Here is a 23,508-nt window from a genome sequence, read left to right as displayed (position 1 = left end):
GTGGGAGCTTACGTCAAGGAGAGGTGGGAGCTTACGTCAAGGAGAGGTGGGAGCTTACGTCAAGGAGAGGTGGGAGCTTACGTCAAGGAGAGGTGGGAGCTTACGTCAAGGAGAGGTGGGAGCTTACGTCCAGCAGAGGTGGGAGCTTACGTCCAGCAGAGGTGGGAGCTTACGTCCAGCAGAGGTGGGAGCTTACGTCCAGCAGAGGTGGGAGCTTACGTCCAGCAGAGGTGGGAGCTTACGTCCAGCAGAGGTGGGAGCTTACGTCCAGCAGAGGTGGGAGCTTACCTCCAGCAGAGGTGGGAGCTTACCTCCAGCAGAGGTGGGAGCTTACCTCCAGCAGAGGTGGGAGCTTACCTCCAGCAGAGGTGGGAGCTTACGTCCAGCAGAGGTGGGAACTTACGTCCAGCAGAGGTGGGAGCTTACGTCCAGCAGAGGTGGGAGCTTACGTCCAGCAGAGGTGGGAGCTTACGTCCAGCAGAGGTGGGAGCTTACGTCCAGCAGAGGTGGGAGCTTACGTCCAGCAGAGGTGGGAGCTTACGTCCAGCAGAGGTGGGAGCTTACGTCCAGCAGAGGTGGGAGCTTACGTCCAGCAGAGGTGGGAGCTTACCTCCAGCAGAGGTGGGGGCCAACGCCCAGCAGAGGTGGGGGCCAACGCCCAGCAGAGGTGGGGGCCAACGCCCAGCAGAGGTGGGGGCCAACGCCCAGCAGAGGTGGGGGCCAACGCCCAGCAGAGGTGGGGGCCAACGCCCAGCAGAGGTGGGGGCCAACGCCCAGCAGAGGTGGGGGCCAACGCCCAGCAGAGGTGGGAGCTTACTTCCAGCAGAGGTGGGAGCTTACGTCTAGCAGAGGTGGGAGCTTACGTCTAGCAGAGGTGGGAGCCAACTTCCAGCTGAAGTGGGTAGGATGTAGCAAGGCATGGGTGCATGATTTTAGCAGGTTCTGTGGTTTTGCAACTGTTTGGCAGCATCAAAGTGCTCTGTGGCTGTAAAGCTTTTTCTCTCTCAAGCTCTTTTTTGGGCAGACCTCAGAAACTGCTCACAATGAAAAAGGGATGTGAGAGAATGTCTTCAGTCCAATAAGGATAGTGCATTGCACATTATACACTGCTCATTATACACTGCTCATTATACACTGCTCAGTTCAACGGGTTGTAAACCAGAATAGTCAATAGGCTGATAATCTTCTCAGCTGTAAAAATGTGAAGGACCTTCATGTCCTGGAAAACGTTGGGGGTAACATCTACAAACGACATTTGCTGCTGTTGGGACTGGTGGTGGCCAAGCGAGATCTGGCCCAGGCCTGGAAGAGTGAACGGCCCCCCCGCTTAGTGCATGGAAGGCGGGATTGGACTTTCTCATGGGCCTGGAACTACCTGTTTTTGAAGCCAGGGGGTGTCCCCGGAAACATTACAAAATCTGGAAACGGTGGGCGGACTACAGGGACCTGGCCCTTGATCCCCCGGCTGATATCCATGATGTACTGCCCCCTGATGTGGATCCCGTACCTTAGGCTGTTGGCCGACACCGCTTTTGCTTTCCATCTTATGTAGCTGAACAGTGACCACGTGCACTGGGTTAGGGTGGGATAAGGGGTGGGTAGTTGGAGGGGGTAGTGGAGGGCGTTTTTGGGGTTGGGTGGGATGGGAGGGGCTTGGGGACTGTTTTTCTAAAACTCTGGGTTCACTGCCATGCTTTTTATGTGTCTGTTATTGACAGTCTCCTCCTGACTGTGGAGGGCTGTACCGAATCCTGCTTGAACTCTCAATAAATGAGGTTTGGAAAAAAAAAAAATGTGAAGGACCTCCGCATAGTGCAGTTGAAGCATGAATAAGAGCTTAACAGTTTGGAAGGCCTCCTTGAAAGCATTGGCAGCCTTTAATGTGTACTTCTGATAGGAGAAGCAGCATGTTCTGAAAGCAGCGTTATACGGGAATCTCCATTACAAAAGGGAAGACTGAAATGGAGTACTGCTCCAAGGTTTATGCTCATCACTTTATTCCACAGTGGGACTACTAGAGTATGTTAAAGAGCAAGGGAATTTGGGTCCAAAAATCTATGTAAAAAACGAAGCAATGTGTTATCAGTCCAAGAGTAAAAAGTCTCCTCCTGGGCTGTTATGGTGTTGCAAGAGAAAAATAGAGGATCGATCCTCTTAATTGCATTTTGAGTTGCTCCTGCTACTTTCTTTTCTAGACTGATGGTAGAGTAGGCTTTGAGGGAGCTCATGGCCTCTGGACTACTTGTGTCCTCAACTAGTCATGGTGCCAAAAAGACTTCAGATGGATGTTCATAAAGCTGAGGGGTCAATTAGATCTATCAGGGTCTTGTATTTGTATTATTTGTATTAGGTATTTATATAGTGCACACTCGCCCTAAAAGGGATATCCTGGCTAGTCCTTATTACCATTTCTGATCATGAACCTAAAGTGGATATAACCATGTCTTTGATTTCTTCCAAAAGTTCTACAAATCTCACACAGCGCGTAGATGCTAGGGGAGCGTGTTTCAGTGGGTGGAAGCTAAAAATAATTAAAGGAATAACCACCCATTCTAGATTTATTGATTATGTTGCAAGATCTTAGAACCTGACTAGCTGACCTAAGGTTCTGTATGGGTTTGTTAAAGTTAACTCTATTAAGCAGTGTTGTTGGACCATTCACATACAGTGCTCTGTGCATGTGGCACATTAGTTTGAAAATAACTTGTTTGCGAACCAGGAGCCTTTGAAGCTGGGTGAGACAGGCCAAAGCTGGTTGAGACAGGCCGAAGATGAACTCCTGTTGCTTTTATTGCAAACAAGTTTTGCCGCTGCATTCTAAATGGTCTGCAGCCATGGGAACAAGTACTCAGCCATGCCCACGTACATTACATTACCATAATCCAGCCTGCTCACAATCAAGGCTGGACAATGCTCCTTCTCCATGCTACTGGAATCCATCGAATAATTTACGAGGGATACTTAGCAGCCCAAAACATCCCTTGAACCTTAGTTACCTGTTCTTGCAGGGAAGAGGCATCATCAATTAGAAAGCCCAAGTTGTTAACCACCTTGTTAGGTTTGGGTGTGGTGGCTAGCAGTGTTGGCTACCACAAGCTAATCCAAATTTGCTCAGCTCCTCCAAACAACAGAATCCCTCTCGCATACTGAAGTGGGACCTAGAGGACGATAAACTAAACAGACTTTGAAAGGGCACATACATTTGCATTGGATGTCTGACTGCCTGAAGTATTGCTGTAGGGCCACATAAAGAGTGGGGAGATGGATTGTTTCCAAGTACACTCAATATTTGATTGTTTGTCGAGCGGTGGGGACTTTACTTTATCTTTTGTTGAACTACCCTAAAGCTTGGTAGATATTGGGAGGAGGTAATAACTGATCTTAATAGAGTGTTTAATCCTGGACAGTACTCCTGGGAAATAGTTTCTGTCTAGTAGATTACCGAAGTCTGCTTGAGGAAAACAACTGGCGATAGCCCTGGTAACAGCAGTACAAGTGAATTGGAAACATTTGCGTAGAGCTGTGGAGCCTAGGCATTCTTATTGGATTGCTAAACTCTAAAAACAAATTAAAGTTGTCCATATGTCCTGACGACCCTTTATTATGCTTCTTACCCACAAGTTTAGAGAACTCTAATGCCCAAAGTTCTACGCATTATTATTATTAATGTTATTGTAGAGCGCGAAACTGGCACCTAAAAAGGCATCCTGAAGCTAAACTAAACATAGACCCAGCCAGACATGTAAGAACATTAGAGATTATAGATCCAAGTCTTCAAGGATTTCCTAAGACATAGAGATTGCTAATAGAATGAAAAAAGTACAGCATACTGTTACATAGGCAAACTGCTTGTACAGAAATGATCTACCACCAAGGCGAGCTTTCCTAAACTGAGGAACTTTGAGAAATGGGCATTCTCAGAGCATAATAATGTAGTTGCAAGATAACATTGCAGCTTATGTTGAAGCGGAAGGGGACCAAGGTGATTAAATGCTTTGTGCTATGCTCGGTGCTTTACATTTTATACGCGTGGCCATGGGGAGCCACTGAAGAGAATCCAGAGCCACTGATGTAGAGAAAAAGCATGGGCGGAAGAGAGCCAGTTTTGCAGCCGCTGCTTGTATGTGATGGAGCCGTTCTACAAAATATTTAGGTCCAAGTAAATATAAGGCTTTGCCATTTTCAAGTCTGCTTAAGATAATACTTTGCACCACAAGTGGGCAGAGTACCTGCATTAGCCCAAAACAAGTGGAGGATAATTTATTAACACAGTGACAATACATTTTCCTTATAAACTCCCAAATTCTGAACGGCAGAGAATGTAATCAGATCCAAGCTATTCTCTATTAGCCAAAGTTTTGCTGCCAAAGGTTTCAAAAGAGACCCTGAAAGACCATTTATTACATCTGTCTTGTCTCCATCAAACTTCGAGGAGTTAGCTCTAAGCCACTGCGAAACATCTTGCGTGCATTCATGGAAAGCTGCCATTCGAGAATGTGAGGTAGAATGCAAAGTGAAGATTAGTTGAGTGGCGTCAGCATAATTCAGACATTTTAGGCTGTAAGGTCTAATAAGCTTAGCCAAGGGCCTTAACTATACATGAAATAATGTTGGCTTGGTGATGAGCCCTGGGGCACTCCATGTTTTAAAAGCAGAGCAAAAGGGGGACAAGAAGGAAGCCAGGTATTGCAGAGCAGCTACCTTTTACTCCTATTTCTGACAGACTGGTAAGCAGCCCATCATGATTGACAGGTCAAGTAGTACCAAAGCTACCTGGTGACCCTCATCTACCGGCGTACGTAGATCATCTCTTCAGTAACCAAGGCTCCTTCCATTCCATGGAGAGGGTGAAACCCAAACGGAGACCCATCTAGTAAGCTGAGTAAGCTGTGTTCCTCCAGGAAGCTAGAATATATTGTTTTTTTTTTGGAAAACCTTTATTTGTAGAAAAAATACACCGCTATTCAGCCACACATCCCGGAGGCCAGGCAGCATTATACCCATAATCAAAATCGTGCACAAAACTTTACACAGGAACATTCAGGTTTAATTTTCAAATAAGACATTCTAGAACAATAAATAAACCAGATATCAAGAAGGAGGAAGAAGGAGAAGAGGTGAGAAAGCGAGGAAACAAGAGAAAAAGAAAAAAGAGAGAAAGAGAGACTAGGCTGAGGACAGGCGATGTATTCTGGGCTCGCATCACTGGGAGCGGTCGGGGGTTACACCCCCTATTCTAGAATATATTGTTGACATACTTTTCCAGAACTTTAATAGAAAAGTCCAGAAGAGAAATAGGTCAAACATTCCCGAGTACTGTCGGATCAGCCAGCGGCTTTTTAAATACAGAGAGCACTAGAGCCTTTTTCCACTCTAAAGGCACCGTGGTTATCTGCAGGGACTGATTCCAGATGGCAGCGAACAATCCTGCCAAATAGGTGGCTAACAGTTCCCAGAGTCTAGGGGCAGATGATCCAACAGAGAGCCATATGACATTGAGTTTGCAATGTTAAGAAATCCGCTTTCGATAGATCTAAGTCGTCTAGTCTTACTGACAGACTCTGCCTTAGAAAAGGACAGGTTCGTTTCCGTTGACAGAACGGAGGTAGATGAGGGCTTTGAGGCAGAAGCGAAAGGGGTTGAACTGTTTTCAGTCTTTTTCTAGAAATAGCTTGCTATGCCACTGCATAGTGTCTGAGAGGGACCTGGTGTTGAACACAGAGAGGGTTAGGCAGGTTACACGTGATCGAGGAAATGGTTCGGGCAGAATGGGAGGCCAGTACATTTCATTTGCAAAATATTTCATTCTAGACGACCGCTCACAGGCATTTGTTGTGAATGGGAACTACACCTATTGAAGTCCCTGTGGCTAGGAAGGGACATTAAAGGGGTTTAGTCTCAAAGGAGGTGGAGAACATGCCCATTCGACACACGACGACTAGGCAAGTTGATCAGAGGAAGAAGGGAGAGTGTGACGGGCAGTGTTGTTTTATTATGCGTACCTTACTCAATAGTAGAGCTTTCCTCGCTGGCCGGGTGGTTGTAGGGAGTGGTATGTGTAACGGAATGAAGCTAAAAATACAATTAAACTAAACCGAAAGTTGTGAAACACTTACATATTATATGACAATAAAGTGATCTGCTTAAGCAAAAACGGTGTGGGTAATGTGTAAATAATAAAACTCAGCTCCACTGTGTCTGCAGCTGTCCCGCCATGACTGTATCTATCCCTGAAGACATGTGCCACCGTTTCAGTGATGATGACCGGTCGGGCGGAGTTTAACCAGCGGGGTCCCTAACTACAAGCTTGTTTGTGCAGGGATTGCGAGTTGATCCCAGTGCGGTTTACGCAGAGTGGGAGTTAGTAAGGCAGGTTCAGTTTTTCCAAATCTTTAAGGCCTGCACTTCTCCCAGGACAACGTGCCTCAACAGAGGCTCAAAGTTCCTCTGAATCGTTGTAGTGTGAAATAGAAAGCGAGGAAACAATTCAAAGTAGCTTGTCAAGTGGGTGTATGGCAACCCTAGATGCTGAGTAAGTGGATTTGAAACTGATAAGATTCAACATGGCTCCGAAGAGTCCTCCTCTTTATTATCGTGATATTAATACGCCTGGGTTGATATGCTGAGGAAGAGTGAGGCAATGACATGTCTGGTGGGTGTGTAATCCTTGCACCTTCCTGTCCCTCCTCATCCCCCCTCTTTGAGGGTTGTGGGGCGGTTGTTGACTGAAGTTGGTGAACTGGAGAGCTGAGTTGAAGGAGGTGAGACCAATGCAAATATGGCCGCCACCTCTGATCTTGCTGAAACTCTCCTGTTCTCTGTGTTTTGTTTTCTAGAGTGTGGCCTCGGGAGAAGGACTTGCACTCTCTCTACTCCTTGGATGTCACTCCAGTACACTCTGTTCTGCAGGTGGACCGAAACCCGACTACAGGAGACTTACTGGGGTTCAAAGAGGTGAGACTCCTGGTGCCTGTCCTTTGCCCGCTCTCTTTTTAACACTGTTAGGTGACACTTACTAACCGTGGGCTTTGGGTTAAGTGACCTTAAACTCAAGGTGACGGAACCTTCTTGGCAGCAGCAGCAGCCACCAGTTCTGTGCTTACAATGACACGAGCCTGGCGCTGCTCTGATTTTAATTTTCCAGGCCATGTCCTATCAGGTAGCAGATAATGATCGCCAGATGGGACACCCCCTGACACTGACACCCCCTGCCAGTTTCAACAATTATCATGGAAAACAATAATACCCTCTGCATGCCACTTTACAGGTTGCCAAGCCATTATCATACATTTGAAAGTGTGTTCTCAAACTTTATGCAATATATGTAGGGCTAAAATCACTTTGCAACATTGTGTAATATGTCAATCAGTGTATGCAATTATATTAATAACTACTTGTAAAACGCATAATACACCTCAATTTTCTGGAACCTTTTATTAAATATTTATTACTACAGAATGTCACTCCTTTTATTAACCTTTGGATGCAGGGATTCAAACGTATGGGCATAGGTAACTTGCATCTGTTTGCAACTGGTGCAGAACTCCCTGAGGTATTTACCATCAATGTAATTTGTGACCTGCAGGTTGCACCGGAAACCCTGCAAAGAACAAAAGCATTAACCAACTGATCTATGTTACATAAAAGACAATACTGATTTCAAGCCGTGCACTTCTGCACACACGTGTGCCTACTTCAGAATGATTCGAACGTGTGACCTGAGGGAGCACTTGATCTATCCAATAAGTGCATTAACCACCTGAGTTATCTTAGCGGTATTATGCCCTAAGTGGATACACTCAAATCGCAGCGGCAAATGTCGTAACCTTAAAAACCATCTTAAAATGCAGATTGTTTCGTTAAGTATCATAAAACTAACACTTTTCCTTTTTTGCTCATTTCCATGGGGGCAGAGTATATAATAAATATTGCCTGGGCTCTGGCATAGGCAATGCCTGGCTGTTTAGCCATAATTGTCAGTAGTATGTGCATGTAGGCTGTGTCAAATTACGCCAGTGTAGAAATCAAACTGTAAGAATGGTAGAATTCCCCCCAGGCACCGGAAAACACTGCCTTTGACTATTTATTTTTGTACAGCGCAGACAAGTGTAAATACCTATAAACACAGCTGGTTAAGACATTTGAACACATTTGAAACAAAGAAACAACCCAAAGGCAATTCACGACAAATAGAAAGTACAAATACAAGACTTGAATTGTTTTAAAACCCTCTGCACACAAATGGTAGTTGACTAAATGCACTATAAAAGCAAAACCAACAATCCTGGTTTTCCTACACATAATTTGTTGAACAATTTTCAGAAGTGCTTTTGGTCACTACAGTGCTGGCGGCTAAAGGTGATCACCTTCTGATGACCCACAAGAGACCCCTGAGCTGGACTGCTGTCACCGTCTCTCGCGTGACCTGCCGCCAATGTCAAATGTTAGATGGAGTCTGGTCAAAGCTAGTGTGATCGAAACAAGTCTATTCTTTCTCCCATTGCTCCTCCTCAGGTGATGTTAAATGACACAGGGTTGTCAGCCAAGAATTCGCTTTCTCTACATCGGCCACCGGGTCCTCCCACTGAGGCGGTGAGGGGCAGCACCACTAACTACCCCTTCTGGCCAGGTAATGGAATGCCAGGGGCATGTGAGGGTGGGCATGGAAAGCATTGACAGATGAGGGACTGGGTGTGTGTGAAAGGGATTGGTTGGTGGCTGAATGGGTTGTTGGGGGGTGAAGGAAGCCTGGTCATATTCTGTCTAAGTCACATCTGCTGCCTTAAGGTGGTTTCCAGGGGTGGGGGTTAAGCGCCAGTTATGGTGCAGGAAATGGTAAGAAGAGGTCTGGCGCTTTCCCTCTAGCCAGTGGAGTACGTCAGGTGTGTGTCCTGACACCTCTACTTTTTATTATCTATATCAATGATTTAAGTACACATTTGATTGCTTCTACCTCAGGTGTACCAAAAGTTGCTAATTAATTTGTCCTGTCGTCACTGTTCACTGATGGGGCCATTTTAATGGCTAGGACCTCCAGCGCTTTATGCATTTTGGTAGAATCCTTTCTTTAATTTATGTGTTGTTTATACATGTTAACAAATAGAGAAACCTTTGTTAAATTTTATGTCCCTTTGTAAATTTTGCTGACGATTCTTTTGATGCTGTCTTAAGCATATTCTGAAGCCATTTGCCTTCAATAAATTCTTCAGATGTTAGACAGTCCCAATGTTTGTTACAGCGTTGGTTGTTTCCTAAAAAATGTCTGTAAGTGTTAGGAAATCGATGGAACGGTAATGCTAGCTTATCAGCTTAGTTCTGGGAACTGCTGCCTGTACAGCAGTGGTGGCATCTCACTGCTGAGCTAATGCACCTTATTGCAGCACTCCTTTGTTGCATGGAGCTATGTTATTAATTGAATTGTAATATTGGCTTACGTTTTATCAACTGTTTTTATTGAATTTTATGTCTGTATGAAATGTATCGTGCTCTTTCATGATTTGTACTCACGAATCAAACTAAGATGTACTGAACTGGGAAGAAGCATTACTGGGGATGGGAATGAATGGAACATTGGGGTGTGTAGGCCACTTGTAACGGGCCTACACTATCTCAAGGGTGTTCAGAGCTCTGCGGCAAGGGGGGGACATGAGAGGACAGCATAGGAGGGACAGAAAAGGGGAGCCGGTTGCTGTGGGAAGGGCTTGGAATGCAAACATTGTAAATAGAATCTTCCATTGGCATGGTTCTCCGTTTGCAGGGAAGGAAGGAAGGAAAGGCACAATGGATACTTACCATATGAGACAGTGAGGCAAAGACTATGAAACTGCAACCTTTTTGGTTCAAGAAGAGTGGCTTCTTCCTTTCAAATTATTGAGAGTGGTGCACTGTGCCGAGGAGTGCACAGTGGAAGGTTCTGATCCTTCGCGTCTGTATCTGAGCCTCGCTCTCTCTTCTGGTATGCACTACTGGTACTTATGCTGGCACAGTTGTCACTCTGCCAGACACCTTTCTGTCCCACAAATACCCCTTTCTATAGTACATGTGTGGCACTGACGCTGGTGCTAGTGTGGTTGTGAGGTTCTGCCTTCTTCTTCTCTGTCTTCAAATCTCCCTGGCTGTGCTGAACATGGTGTAGTGACGCTGGTGCTAGTGTGGTTGTGAGGTTCTGCCTTCCTCTTCCTCTCTGTCCCTCAATCTCCCTCACTGTGCTGAACATGGTGTAGTGACGCTTGTGCTGGTGTGGTTGTGAGGTTCTGCCTTCCTCTTCCTCTCTTTCCTTCAATCTCCCTGGCTGTGCTGAACATGGTGTAGTGACGCTGGTGCTAGTGTGGTTGTGAGGTTCTGCCTTCCTCTTCCTCTCTGTCCCTCAATCTCCCTCACTGTGCTGAACATGGTGTAGTGATGCTTGTGCTGGTGTGGTTGTGAGGTTCTGCCTTCCTCTTCCTCTCTTTCCTTCAATCTCCCTGGCTGTGCTGAACATGGTGTAGTGACGCTGGTGCTAGTGTGGTTGTGAGGTTCTGCCTTCCTCTTCCTCTCTGTCCCTCAATCTCCCTCACTGTGCTGAACATGGTGTAGTGACGCTTGTGCTGGTGTGGTTGTGAGGTTCTGCCTTCCTCTTCCTCTCTTTCCTTCAATCTCCCTGTCTGTGCTGAACATGGTGTAGTGACGCTGGTGCTAGTGTGGTTCTGAGGTTCTGCCTTCCTCTTCCTCTCTGTCCCTCAATCTCCCTGGCTGTGCTGGACACGATTTAGTGACGCTTGTGCTGGTGTGGTTGTGAGGTTCTGCCTTCCTCTTCCTCTCTGTCCCTCAATCTCCCTGGCTGTGCTGGACACGATGTAGTGACGCTAGTGTGGTTGTGAGGTTCTGCCTTCCTCTTCCTCTCTGTCCCTCAATCTCCCTGGCTGTGCTGGACACGATTTAGTGACGCTGGTGCTGGTGTGGTTGTGAGGTTCTGCCTTCCTCTTCCTCTCTTTCCTTCAATCTCCCTGGCTGTGCTGAACATGGTGTAGTGACGCTGGTGCTAGTGTGGTTGTGAGGTTCTGCCTTCCTCTTCCTCTCTGTCCCTCAATCTCCCTGGCTGTGCTGGACACGATTTAGTGACGCTTGTGCTGGTGTGGTTGTGAGGTTCTGCCTTCCTCTTCCTCTCTGTCCCTCAATCTCCCTGGCTGTGCTGGACACGATTTAGTGACGCTTGTGCTGGTGTGGTTGTGAGGTTCTGCCTTCCTCTTCCTCTCTTTCCTTCAATCTCCCTGGCTGTGCTGAACATGGTGTAGTGACGCTGGTGCTAGTGTGGTTGTGAGGTTCTGCCTTCCTCTTCCTCTCTGTCCCTCAATCTCCCTGGCTGTGCTGGACACGATTTAGTGACGCTTGTGCTGGTGTGGTTGTGAGGTTCTGCCTTCCTCTTCCTCTCTGTCCCTCAATCTCCCTGGCTGTGCTGGACACGATGTAGTGACGCTAGTGTGGTTGTGAGGTTCTGCCTTCCTCTTCCTCTCTGTCCCTCAATCTCCCTGGCTGTGCTGGACACGATTTAGTGACGCTGGTGCTGGTGTGGTTGTGAGGTTCTGCCTTCCTCTTCCTCTCTTTCCTTCAATCTCCCTGGCTGTGCTGAACATGGTGTAGTGACGCTGGTGCTAGTGTGGTTGTGAGGTTCTGCCTTCCTCTTCCTCTCTGTCCCTCAATCTCCCTGGCTGTGCTGGACACGATTTAGTGACGCTTGTGCTGGTGTGGTTGTGAGGTTCTGCCTTCCTCTTCCTCTCTGTCCCTCAATCTCCCTGGCTGTGCTGGACACGATTTAGTGACGCTTGTGCTGGTGTGGTTGTGAGGTTCTGCCTTCCTCTTCCTCTCTTTCCTTCAATCTCCCTGGCTGTGCTGAACATGGTGTAGTGACGCTGGTGCTACTGTGGTTGTGAGGTTCTGCCACCTTCCCCTCTGACCACAAGTCTTCCTGGCTGTGCAAAACATGCTGTACTGATGCTGGGGTAGTTGTAATGTTTGGATGTCTTCATGTTTATGTCCTCGGTCTTCCCTCTCAGCTGGCGCGGTCAGGTGTACAGGTCTTCTCCCTTCTCTATCTTCTAACCTTCTCTTCTGTGTTGAACACACAGTCATAATAGGCTTCCTCATTCCTTCCCAGGTGGAATGGACGAGCCAACCCTTGACCAGATCCTCACCAGAGGAGACCAGGAGGAGGAGCTGGATTTTGAAAAAGGTATCAAGGCTCGAATTTTGTATTGGAGCACAACATGTCTTCCAAATATTCTTGCATGTGTTTGTGTTGTGAGTATCCCATCATTGCAGTGTCAGTAGGTATGCATGTGACTTATAAAGCTGAACCTAACCAGTGTAACTAAAGTATTGTGTGCTAATGCACTGTCATTTACAGACAGAACATTTTCGGTTTAATTGGCCAATTAATTCACGACAGAGAATCCTAGGAGACTGTCGCTCCTATCAACCGCCTGAGCATCTGCCAAGGCATCCAATTGTAGTATTCCGGCTACCCACTGTTGCTGAAGAACCCAGCATACACAGCCCAGGCGCAGTGGGCCAACCACATCCAGTGTGCCCAGATGGCTGACATGCACCGGACGGATTACAACAGAAGAAATAAAATCAAGGCGGTCCATTCCTTTCCCAGTCCTGATGAAGACCCGCCCCAGATGCACGTAGCCACCAACAGGGTTGAAACGTCGACGTATCATACTATAGATCGAACTGCACAAAGTCTAATAGAAACAAAAGAATGCATTTTGCCTACAAAGACTATTGTATTGACAGTTGACAACCCTAAATATTTGTAATTTGTATGTATTTGTGTTTTTGTAAAATCTGTATTAGTCACACTTCACACTGTATAGCACCGTATTTGTTTTTGTATATTATGGACAGTACAACCAATACTTGAGAAAGTCAAAAGCATTGAGAAAGTGTTTCAGTAAGTATTTACTTTCTCAGACATGTGGGGTCAGTGTTTAATGATTGATACTACTATGTCTGTACCCCACCAGAGACACACGAGTTACATTACAGGTTGAAATACCTTGTTTAAGTACACATTTTCTCCCAACTGAACCATTATTGTTTGTCTAATTAATTTGCACAGGCACACAGTTTTACTGATAAAACTATGTTGCCCCAATTGATGTTTGGAAATCGGGTTACAGGGAATATTTATAATTTTTGCATAACCAAGTAAAGTGTCATGATTTGTTTTGATCGTATTAAAATCCATCACATTTCAGAATTACAAAAATCATTTCCTTTATTTTTGCTTTCCTAACTGCTGAATGTGTACAATTCATTAACCAGTATTTACATTTTGTTGTGTTAGAAAAAAATGGCATCCTTTCCTTTCACACGCCCTCTACTCTAGTAAGATTGTCACATAATTCACTTTAATCATCTTTCTGTGACTGCAAAGTTATAGGAGTTTGTAGGCTCCAATCCCCCTGTTAAAAAATAAGCAGCAATTTGTCAGAAGATAGCCTGGCATTTGACCTCTGTCTTTGAAGCAAATGTGACAAGATAAATACAGAACTTAAAGGCATCTTTATTTATTGCTTGGACTTTCCTAACCTCCAAAAATCAGCTGGCAACCCACCATTTGGTAAACACTGCTGTACTCAAACGGGGGTTTACCATGAATAGTGCAGACGAAGGGGATGGAGATTCCAGCTCGATGGCTGGGGTTTAGAGTGGTGAGGCGAGAGTTTATACATAGGGTTGGGGCATCAAGAGGAGTGCACAGACTGTGGGTGTGAGGGGATGAAGCAAGAGGTGGCTTGAAGAGCACAACTATTAAATAAGAGACACAAATTTCAAAGGAAACTAGTCTTAATTGAGTGGCTGAACTAAGAGAATGAGGAGTGATTTGTACAAAACAGTGAGGTAAGGAGCAATCAGCCCATAAACATATCTAAAAAGGATGCATGAGAAATGATATTAGAGATGAAAAGGGAAAGGTAACCAGTGAAGAGAGATAAGATGGAGACACGTCAATCAATAGGGTAACGTCTGTAGAGACGGTGAATGGCAAAGTAAACGATACATTTTGTGAGAGGACCTGAATAGACAAGTGTAGCCTATAACAGGGCAGAACAGTAGCAAGGAGGGATGGAAAAAGAGGGACTATGAGAGTTTTGGTGGCTTGAAATACCGGGAGCATCCGAACCGTACGAAGGTGACACTGTTGAGAGTCCCAGTTGGAAGAAAGAATGGAAATATGCTAGGCCGAAAGATCATTCCTAGAAATGAGCAGAAAGAGAGTTATGGGGGTGGGGAAAGGAGGACAAATCCAAATGGAAGGCCGAAGAATGATAATAATTTCTGTCTTGGAAGGAATGAGTTGTAGCACATGAGAATACATCCAGGAATTAGTATGAGCATAGGCAACAATGACTACTATGTATTCTGGCGGTGTGGCAGTCCTGAAAACGTGTTAACATAATGCTATTGAGGTTTCTGTCTACCAGGAGCTCGCTCTGTAAGGGCGAACATCCCAGAAACCTACTAGTGTGATAGGAGGTCATTCAATACATCTGATATCTTTCTCTTCCACCATCTCCCTTCACAGATCTACTGACTGTTCCTCCCGGTTGGAAGAAGGGAATGAACTTCAAGCAGAAAGGTAAAAGAAAGCTGTCATGTCACTGGGCGAGGACTGCTGGTCAAATGCCTCCAGACTTGTGTTCTCCTTGTAAACCCTTTTCAATCACTTGACAGGGGTGGAAATCTATGAACTGTGTAGTGTGGGACAGCCTTCACCTATATGAATTTAAATGTCAGCTCCTAGGTACGAGTTGTACCTCGGAGCTGAAATTGAAATTCATATTCATATTTAAGTGACTCAAGATATGGTAGCATCTTTTGTTGCTTTCATATCCTACAGGTTTGATTAGACATGCCTTACTTTAGTCACTAGCATATGTGCAATACTGGAGCCTAAAGTAACCTCTTAGCCCAGTCCACTACCACTACAGTTTTCCCTATACTTGCAAACCTAGTAGTAGATATCTAGATTTACGAGGTCACCTTATTTTTCTTTTTCTTTTATATTTTTTTATTAATTTTGTCATTTTATAGTCTAAATGGGCCTGCCTTAGATCATGTCAGTACTAACGGTCAATGAGAACAAAGATTGCAGTGCTTCCGTGATAGCACTTATACCTCATTTGTACCAGCCTATTATAATTGTGTTCATTCATATTCTTTATTTCCCAAATGTATAGGGTGAATCTTATGTCTTGGTGACTGTTACTATAAAACACAAACCAAATAGTTTCTATTTACAGCCATCATATGTTTGTAAATCCTTTTGCTTTTTCAAGACTACTGAACCTACATGAATCTCTACTTTATACTTACTCAACAGTAACTTATTGGTTACTTGCCTCCACTGTTTATCATTTAATCTCTCTCCTTGCTATTCTTCAAAAATGCGATCTGTAGAGACAAGTTCTTCTTACCTACTAAGAGTTGTTCCAAAGTAATAGTCATTATGATATTTAAAAAAATGGACATATTTTGGAATGAAAAAACGTTTTAAATTCCTCAATGCACACCTTAATGCGCTTGCTTCGGTTTTGTAACATAAATTCATAAAAGCAAAAAAGTACAATGTGAGAAGATGGAAGAGTTGAGTTTCCAGACTTTGCTTGAAGAACCTGTTTGCTTGTGAATTCAGACTTGTTTTCAGGGCACACCACCGAATGGTGCCCTGAATCCCAGGATCCTCCCTCCATCTTTTATCTTTCTCAAGACTGTTTGGGTGATGTAAAGCCCTGTCATCGAGCTTGGGATCCTGTTTCGTTCCTAGCGAGGTGCTAGTTTCTACAGAGATCTATTTGCTTGCTGCAAGAGTCCTTGTGTCCACTGGGACAAGTCAGGTGTGACTGCTTCTCCGCAGATTCAGGCACATACTGGCAGATTCATTTTGATTTCTCTTCTTGTAATTGATGCATTCCTATACCTAGGAACTTAAAATAGGGTATTTCATTCCATCCTTGCCGAAGACTGGGAGTACTTGTGTTGATCAATGGTTGTGTGTTCTCAGGAGTGTAGTACTCTTTGGATTGGCGAAGAGGTTAAGGGAGAGAGGTATGAATAGCACAAGTCAAGTCAAACCTCCTAACTTATGCAATTTGCGGAGACCACGTAGTGTTTATTGTGATATGTTGGCAAAAGAGGTGCCCTCTGTAATAATAATAATAATAATAATAATAATAATAATAGAAATGAAATAATGTTTGTATGCCACATGAGTACTCGCAGGCATCAAGACCCATGGCATATTGCTGAGGTGTTTTACTGCTAGTGAGTTATGAATCTGGAAACTTTCCAAACACAAATATTTAACTATCCTGCTAACTGCCTTCTCTTCTAGCTAATTTAATCTGATGCCCTTGCAAGAGGGTGGTATCGCAAAGCAAGCAGACACCATGTTGTCTTGTTCAGATACACTGTAGTGAGATATTTAGATAAGTAATTTATTACCAGTATAATGCATGTTTACATTAGGTCTGCGTGGCAGATCTATTATTTAATGTACTGTACTTGACCAGCCATTATTCATTGCTCTACTTATGAACTGACTTAGTCCGATCTTCAAAAAAAAAAGCATTAAAATAGGAAGAAAGAAATGCTGGATAACATATACCTGTAAGTTGAACTGTTGGTCCCCAAAAGACCTGTTTGTCCTTTATGTGCTTAATCCTGTATTCCAAGCCACAGAGACAGACCTGCACTTCAACACTCCCTCCTAACCTTTACTTCTAGTCCTAGGAAGAGGACTAGATCAGGCCAAACATACACCTCTCACCTTTATCTCATTGCTCCTGGTGACGCAACATGTTGTAAGCGTAATGTCCCATCTGAAGTCTGCTGATATGTTTCGGTCATGTCTGTGTTCTCTTGTAGCTGGTATGAATTACCTTTTCAATATTATGTATGATTTCTACTGATTCTACCTCGTTGACTTCTCCCAACCAGAATCAAAGGCTTCTCCCACTCTGCTCAATCTTACCAACCTGCTCGGTGCTCTGGAGGACTTTGAGTTTGGAGACTTGAGCGACGAGGAGGAGGAGAAGAAACCACCGCAGGAAAAGGTGCCCGAAGAGACCAAGACTACACTTCACAGGACCAACAGTCTGGAAGATCTTGTGTTACAAGTAAGGCATCTTGAAGTCATGGATCAGGCTAGCTGGTGGCAGTGCCTAGGGTGCATAGCTGATCAAAGTAGTTCCTCATTTCTCTATGGTATTTTAGTTGCTTTGAAGCATGCCTGTCAGTAAAATTATTTTTATTTAGCCGAGAAGGAATATATACTTTCTAGGTGTAGTAGAAAATGAGATTTCAGAATGAACTGTGCTGTGTTATGTTTGCTTCTCATTCTTTTCCACCACTTCCAGACATCGGTCACCAGCTCTCAACCTGCCCAGACAAAGGGCCCAGAAGAGCCTGCTCCAGTCCTGCAGGAGCAGTGGGCTGTCCCAGTGGACATAAGCTGCCCAGTGGATGACTTTTACAAGCGTATCCCAGACCCCGCGTTTCGGGTAAGTGACAAGGCTATAGTGTCCTCTTGTTGCCTCTGCTGCCACCTCTGCATCATTCACAGGGCAGGCTCCAGGCTTGAAGCAACTCTCTGCAGTCCCACCTCACATCTGTGTAATTTAAGGAGGGGGGTGAGGCACATATCTAATCTTGCCACGACTGCGCTTCACACCTGCACTTTCCACCTCCATTGGTGAAATGAAATATAAATAGATAATTACATACCTCCAAGTATGCTAATAGACTGGCAGCAAGAAGTGTTTCACGACAGCAGAAACATGTGCGCCAAAAGTAGCAGAGGTGTGTCTTGCTGGCCATACAATGTATATGTATACACTAACAACAATACAGGCGCCTCTAACTATAAAACATATACACCGCTAGCAAGAGAGGTTCCTCTCTCTGACTATAATCGCTTACACTGACCGTGATAGGGGCCTCTGACTGAATATAGAAACGTATACCATGACAGCAAAACATGTACTCTCATAGCAAGAGTGTGGCCGCTCACTGACAAGCGTGCGTGCCTGTGTGTCAGTCAAGAAAGTGCCCCCTTGCTGACCATATATATGTAAACACTGACAGCATGAGATGGACCTCTCACTCTCCAGTTATATACAGTGACTTCAAGAGAGGGACCATAGGAAGACATACACGATCACCGCTGCATGACATGCTTGTTCGTGTTCAACAGAGTACTGGAAGGCACGGCCACCTGGAGCAGAGTCGCAGAGCTTTTCAGCTTTAGGTTGTCTGTTTGTATCCAACCAAAGTCAATAACTGCCAAAATAACTGCTAAGCATCAGTGGCTATTGGAGTAAATAGCTCGTAGTGTATACCCATATATCAGTTGGCAGACTGCACCACTGCACTAAACCATTCATCAAAATAGAGATTTCTTCTAGCAGTTGTGGCTCAGAGGCCACTTCTTCATTGGGTTTTGACAGTGGCGTACCCTCCCTCCCTTCGGAAAAGGGTTGAGCCACAAACTGTGAGGGCTTCATACTAAAGCATACATAAAGTGATGGATGGAATGCTTAGATTAATCTCAGCCACTAGCAATTAATTTTAGCTGCATCTTCGTCCATCGTTATTTTGCTCACCATGCTATCTCAGTTTGGCTCCAGTATATACAAATCAGTCTTGACCCTGGTCCAGTGGGAACAGTCCAGCCGGAACTGCCAAGCCAGGTCCTCACTGAGCCAGAACAAAAGCAATCCAGGGCCGGTTTTACCCTAGTTATGGGCTCATCAGCCGTGTATAGCTTGTTTCCAGTGATAGTGTGCCCGGGACGCATGTTTGGGCATACCCGTTCCACTTAGGGTGACATACCAAAGCATACAAAAATTGATGGCTGGAATGCCTGAATTAATCTCAGACACTCATAATTACTCGGACCCACATCCCAGTTGTTATTTTGCACACCATGCCACCTCAGTTTAGACCCAGCTGTGTGCAAATTAGTCTTGACCCTGCTACTTTGGAACAGTCCAGCCTGAATTGCCAAGACATGGTCCTTACTGAACTGGAACACAAGCAACCCAGGACCGGGTTCACCCTTGTTATGAGTTCATCAGCCAGGTGTAGCTTGGTTTCAGTCACACACTGTGACAGGACCCAAGTCTGGTCATATGCATCCTCTTAGGGCGACATACTAATGCATACAAAAAGTGATGGATGGAATGCTTGAATTGATCTCAGCCACTGGTGATTACATTATTTTGCACACCAGTACACATCAGTTTGGACCCAGCTATATGCAAATCAGTCTTTTCCCTACTCCCGTAGGAACAGTCCATCCCAAACTACCAAGCCAGATCCTCACAGAACTGAGTCACAAGCAACCCAGGACTGGTTTCACCTTTGGTAAGAGCTCATCAGCTTGGTATAGCTTAGTTCCAGTGGCACAGTGTGCACTGGACCCATGTCTAGGCATACCTGTTCCACGTAGGTCGATATTCAGAAGCATACAAAGAGTGATGGGTGGAATGCTTGATTTAGTCTCAGCCACTGCTATCTGGGAGGGAAATATATAGAGGTCTAGGGCTGTGGCTGACTATGTGTTGCATACCAGGGCCACACCCAATAGATTTCCCTTGAACCCAGGTCTGTACAGGCAGATCGACTTACCATCTGGAGATGGGGAAAAAAGGTATGTGGTCTTCCATGAATCTCCATGTATCGCCTCGAAACCTAACTGGACGGAATCCGTGTTAGGAGCGAACATTACCCGCCAGAGGCACAGGTATCCTTGTGGGTTCAGTGTGCTCTTTCCCGGAAGCGTGGTTTTTGCTCTCCCCAAAGGGAGCACATGCAAATAATCTGAACTAGTATTATATCAACATTTTTAGAAGCAGTGCAGAATATATGCAAAATGATAGTAGTAAATATCAGAACTGTGGCGATTCGAAATGAACAGAAAGTAAACAATATAAAAACAGGTAACATGGATATGATTTTCTCCTACAAAGTCTTTGCTAATAAAAATCAGCACCAAAAAGTCAGTCCTTAAGGAGTGCAGTCCTCATTTACCTGTTTGATGTGGGCAGACTGTCAGAAGCTGCAGGCCAGGTTCTAATTGTAGGAACCCAGCGTGCTATCAGCTACTGTCCTTGACAACTGAGAAACATGTAAGCCACTGGAACGAAGTGTCTCTCAAGGGGGTGAATACACTCACTGTTTTGCAGGTTATAGTGAGACAGTAAACAAATCTTTGGTCTGTGAGGTAGTTTCCAAAGTATCTCCTCGAAATTATTTAGTTGACCACATAGGAAGCTCCTCATCGTAATATATAATACTACACACTATATGAAAATATGGGCTACAAGCGCTCCATTATAACGGGTAAAATGCAGGTCTTCAACAGGTCGATGGCGAGCTATGAGGCGCTCGCACATAATGATTGCTGATGAGGTGGTTTGAGAAATTGGAGCTGCACCCTGACAAGAAAGCACTTCAGCACACATGTTCTTGTCCTTCTATGCGGCTGGGGAGCTGACAATGGATGATGACCATGCAGCCCATCCTGTTGTGAACAATTCTTCCTCTCTTCTTGCTTTATTTCTTCCTTCCATGTTCCCCCTTTTTCCTCTCTTTCTTCCTCACCTTTGTTCTTCCTTTTTTATCTCCTCTTTCTCCATTTCTTTAGTTTTTTCTCCAAGTTTTTTGTTTTATCTTCTTTGTCTAGCTGTTTCCTTCTTTTTCTCTATCCTGCCCTGCTTCTCTTATTTTCAAGCAATCTTTCCTGTCTTTTTCTTTTCCTTGCGTTCTTTCTTCCTCTTTTCTCCTATCTTCCTCTCCTTCCCAATGCTGTGCCTTTTTCTTTCGATTTTCTGTTTCTTTTTTTACTGTTCTTGCTCTTTTTTTCTCCTTTTCAGTTTTTCTTTGCCCTTTTTCTTTGTTTTGTATTTCTCTTCTTTCTTTACTTTTCCTACATCTTTTTCTTTTTTTCTTAATGTAATTTGTCACTCCTTTCTCTACTTTTATCCTTTTTCTTTCTTTCATTTTCTTCTTTGTGTATTCTTTTTCTCTTCCTTTTTTCTTCGTCTATTTTTCTTTCTCTTCTTTTTTGTGTGCTTCTTTCTTCCATTGTCCTTTTCTTTCTATATCAGTTTCTTTCCATTTATGTTTTCCAGCTTTCCTCTTTTTCTTTACTGTTTTCTTTTTCTCTTACCATTCTTCCTCCTTTTCCGCTCTTTATTTTGTATTTGTTCTTCCCCTTCCTTTCTCCCATTCCCTTCTTTCTCCCCTTCCTGTGTTTCTACACTTCCTTTCTTTCTTCATTGCTTTCTTTGTTTCTTCTTTTCTTTCTTTTTTCTTTTCGTTAAAAGTGCTTAGTGTCTTAAACCAATTGCTTGACAGGCACACAATGCAATGATATTATATTCGTTAAGTGCGATGAAGTTTGTATTTGCCCTGCAAAATGAAGGATTGTTAATGGTCCTGGTTAGGCGAGCAATGTTAATTTTAAATAAGATCCTTCTAATTTTCTTGTTTGTGGTCATAAATCAATTGACGTTCGGGCAATTATTGGCAGCGAGTGTGTGTCTATCAGGTCCTAGCTCTTTAAGAAGATCAGCTTTTTGCCAGAATGAGACGACTTGCCTCAATGAGACACTCCCTTCTCTGAGGTGATTCCTAAAGAAAAGTGAAAAGACTAAACTGATCTTTGGGGACCCCACGGCCAAACCTGATAAAGCTCCTTTGCCATTAATTCTGTATGTTCTCTGGGGCAGGACTGGCAGGAACAGGGGGCGGTGTTTACGTTTCTGGGCCTCATGAATCTTTATCTAATATACCCACATATTTAGGCAGTAGCTCAGGATATTCTTCATAGATTCGAAGTAGCTTTCACTATAGGAAAGTTTGGAGACCCCAGTGTAAAATGTGCACCGCATATCGTTAGACAGTGACCAGCATAAATGCATTAAAAGCAAACGTCATTGGAAATAACAGAATGGGAGCCTTCAGCCTTTCACAAACAATAGACAGGCATGTAAAATGGTGGTTACCAATGCTAAATAATGTGTAAACCCACAGCATAAAATCTTCTTGGTCTATATGGCATATGTGCCCCATCCAACATCCCCACGAAGGACCTGAATATGAGTTTGGCGTTGTGGCACCGGGTCTGCCCCGCCGCCGCACTGCCAAATCCGTGGTAGGTCGCCTGCCAGATTATGATTATTTCTCGTGTCCTACAGGCTTTTCCATGGTGGTGCCCTGAAAATGGGCACCGCAATGGGAACGCTAAAAACAGTTCCTGCATGTCATGGACTGCAAAGTCCATGCCGTGTAGGAACTGTGGTGCATACATGTTGTGCCTCCTGATTGCACCCCAGGGCGCAGAGGCACATACCTCTCTGCCGCGTTTTTCATGGAGGAGGAGCTGGCATGAAAACCATGGCAGAGAGGAAACTCATAATATGCTTTGCACGACTGCGGCGATCCTACCAAGCATATTGCTGCCTCCCGGCAACACCACCATGAAATGGCGGTTCCCTGGCGGCTGAGGTATGGCAGTTGCAGTAGGAGGGTGGTTGAAAGACTGCTACCTCCGTGCCCTCACAAGTCTGGCAGTCCATGGACCGCCAAACTCGTAATAGAACCCCTAAGTGTTGTCTTGTGATTGTTTGTCTCCTTCCCTGCCCAAAGATTTTCCTTCTCCACACTTGGAAGACTACCTTTTTTTAATGAGTTGAAGTGCTGATTCCTCTGTCACCTCTGTCCCCTACAGTGGCCATTCGAGCTGGATGTCTTTCAGAAGCAAGCCATCCTCCACTTGGAGAATCACGACTCCGTTTTTGTGGCAGCCCACACGTCTGCGGGCAAGACGGTGGTGGCCGAGTACGCCATCGCCCTCTCCCAAAAGCACATGACCCGGTAAGTGATAGAACTTGAGACATGATTGGAGCAGTGTGCATGTGGCATACAGACCTGCATTGTTTATCTATGTGATGGAGATACAAAAAGTAGCAATAAACAACAAGAGAGTGAGCAAAGGATTAAGTGGGGCTACGTCCTCTTCCCCTAATTAATTAATCATAAACAACATGGACAAAATCACAAAGAAATGTGGTCACTTCAAGTGACAGCTTAATTTGTACTGGAGCACAGACATCCAGTGGATTTTTAAAAAGACCCCTCCCCCACCAACCTAGCATGCTTCATCATGAGTTAACCCCTTCTCTGCGAGGGTTATTCCCCCGCTGTGCTGGGGGGGAGGAGGGCGCGCACATCGCCCCCATGCTCATGACGAGCTAAGCTCGTCATGAGCTACGGCGCTCCGGTGCTCATGACGAGCTGAGCTCGTCACAGGTGTATTGACTCCCGGGGAAAACTCAGCACAGCAGGGGAATTCTCTCCACACCTGAGCTATCCACAAGCTCAGCTCGTCATGAGCACCGGAGCGCCGTGGCTCATGACGAGCTCAGCTCTTCATGAGCGTTGAAGGTGTTAAAA

At 44.9% G+C, this 23,508-nt stretch overlaps 1 protein-coding gene across 1 annotated transcript in view; it reads left to right on the top strand.

The window, feature by feature from the left end:
* Positions 1-23,508, top strand: part of SKIC2 (SKI2 subunit of superkiller complex) — a 213,455-nt gene that overhangs the window by 41,239 nt on the left and 148,708 nt on the right. The window contains exons 4-10 of the mRNA XM_086924568.1: positions 6,837-6,954; positions 8,515-8,629; positions 12,134-12,208; positions 14,573-14,626; positions 16,987-17,165; positions 17,406-17,549; positions 22,784-22,929. Of these exons, the coding sequence (XP_086780694.1) occupies positions 6,837-6,954; positions 8,515-8,629; positions 12,134-12,208; positions 14,573-14,626; positions 16,987-17,165; positions 17,406-17,549; positions 22,784-22,929 (831 nt within the window). The remainder of the gene's footprint in view (positions 1-6,836; positions 6,955-8,514; positions 8,630-12,133; positions 12,209-14,572; positions 14,627-16,986; positions 17,166-17,405; positions 17,550-22,783; positions 22,930-23,508) is intronic.

This window comes from Lissotriton vulgaris, chromosome 5 (assembly GCF_964263255.1).
Source record: "Lissotriton vulgaris chromosome 5, aLisVul1.2, whole genome shotgun sequence".
Classification (NCBI taxonomy): Eukaryota; Metazoa; Chordata; class Amphibia; order Caudata; family Salamandridae; genus Lissotriton; species Lissotriton vulgaris.
Note: the sequence above shows the minus strand (reverse complement) of the source record. Positions and strands in the feature narration are given on the sequence as shown.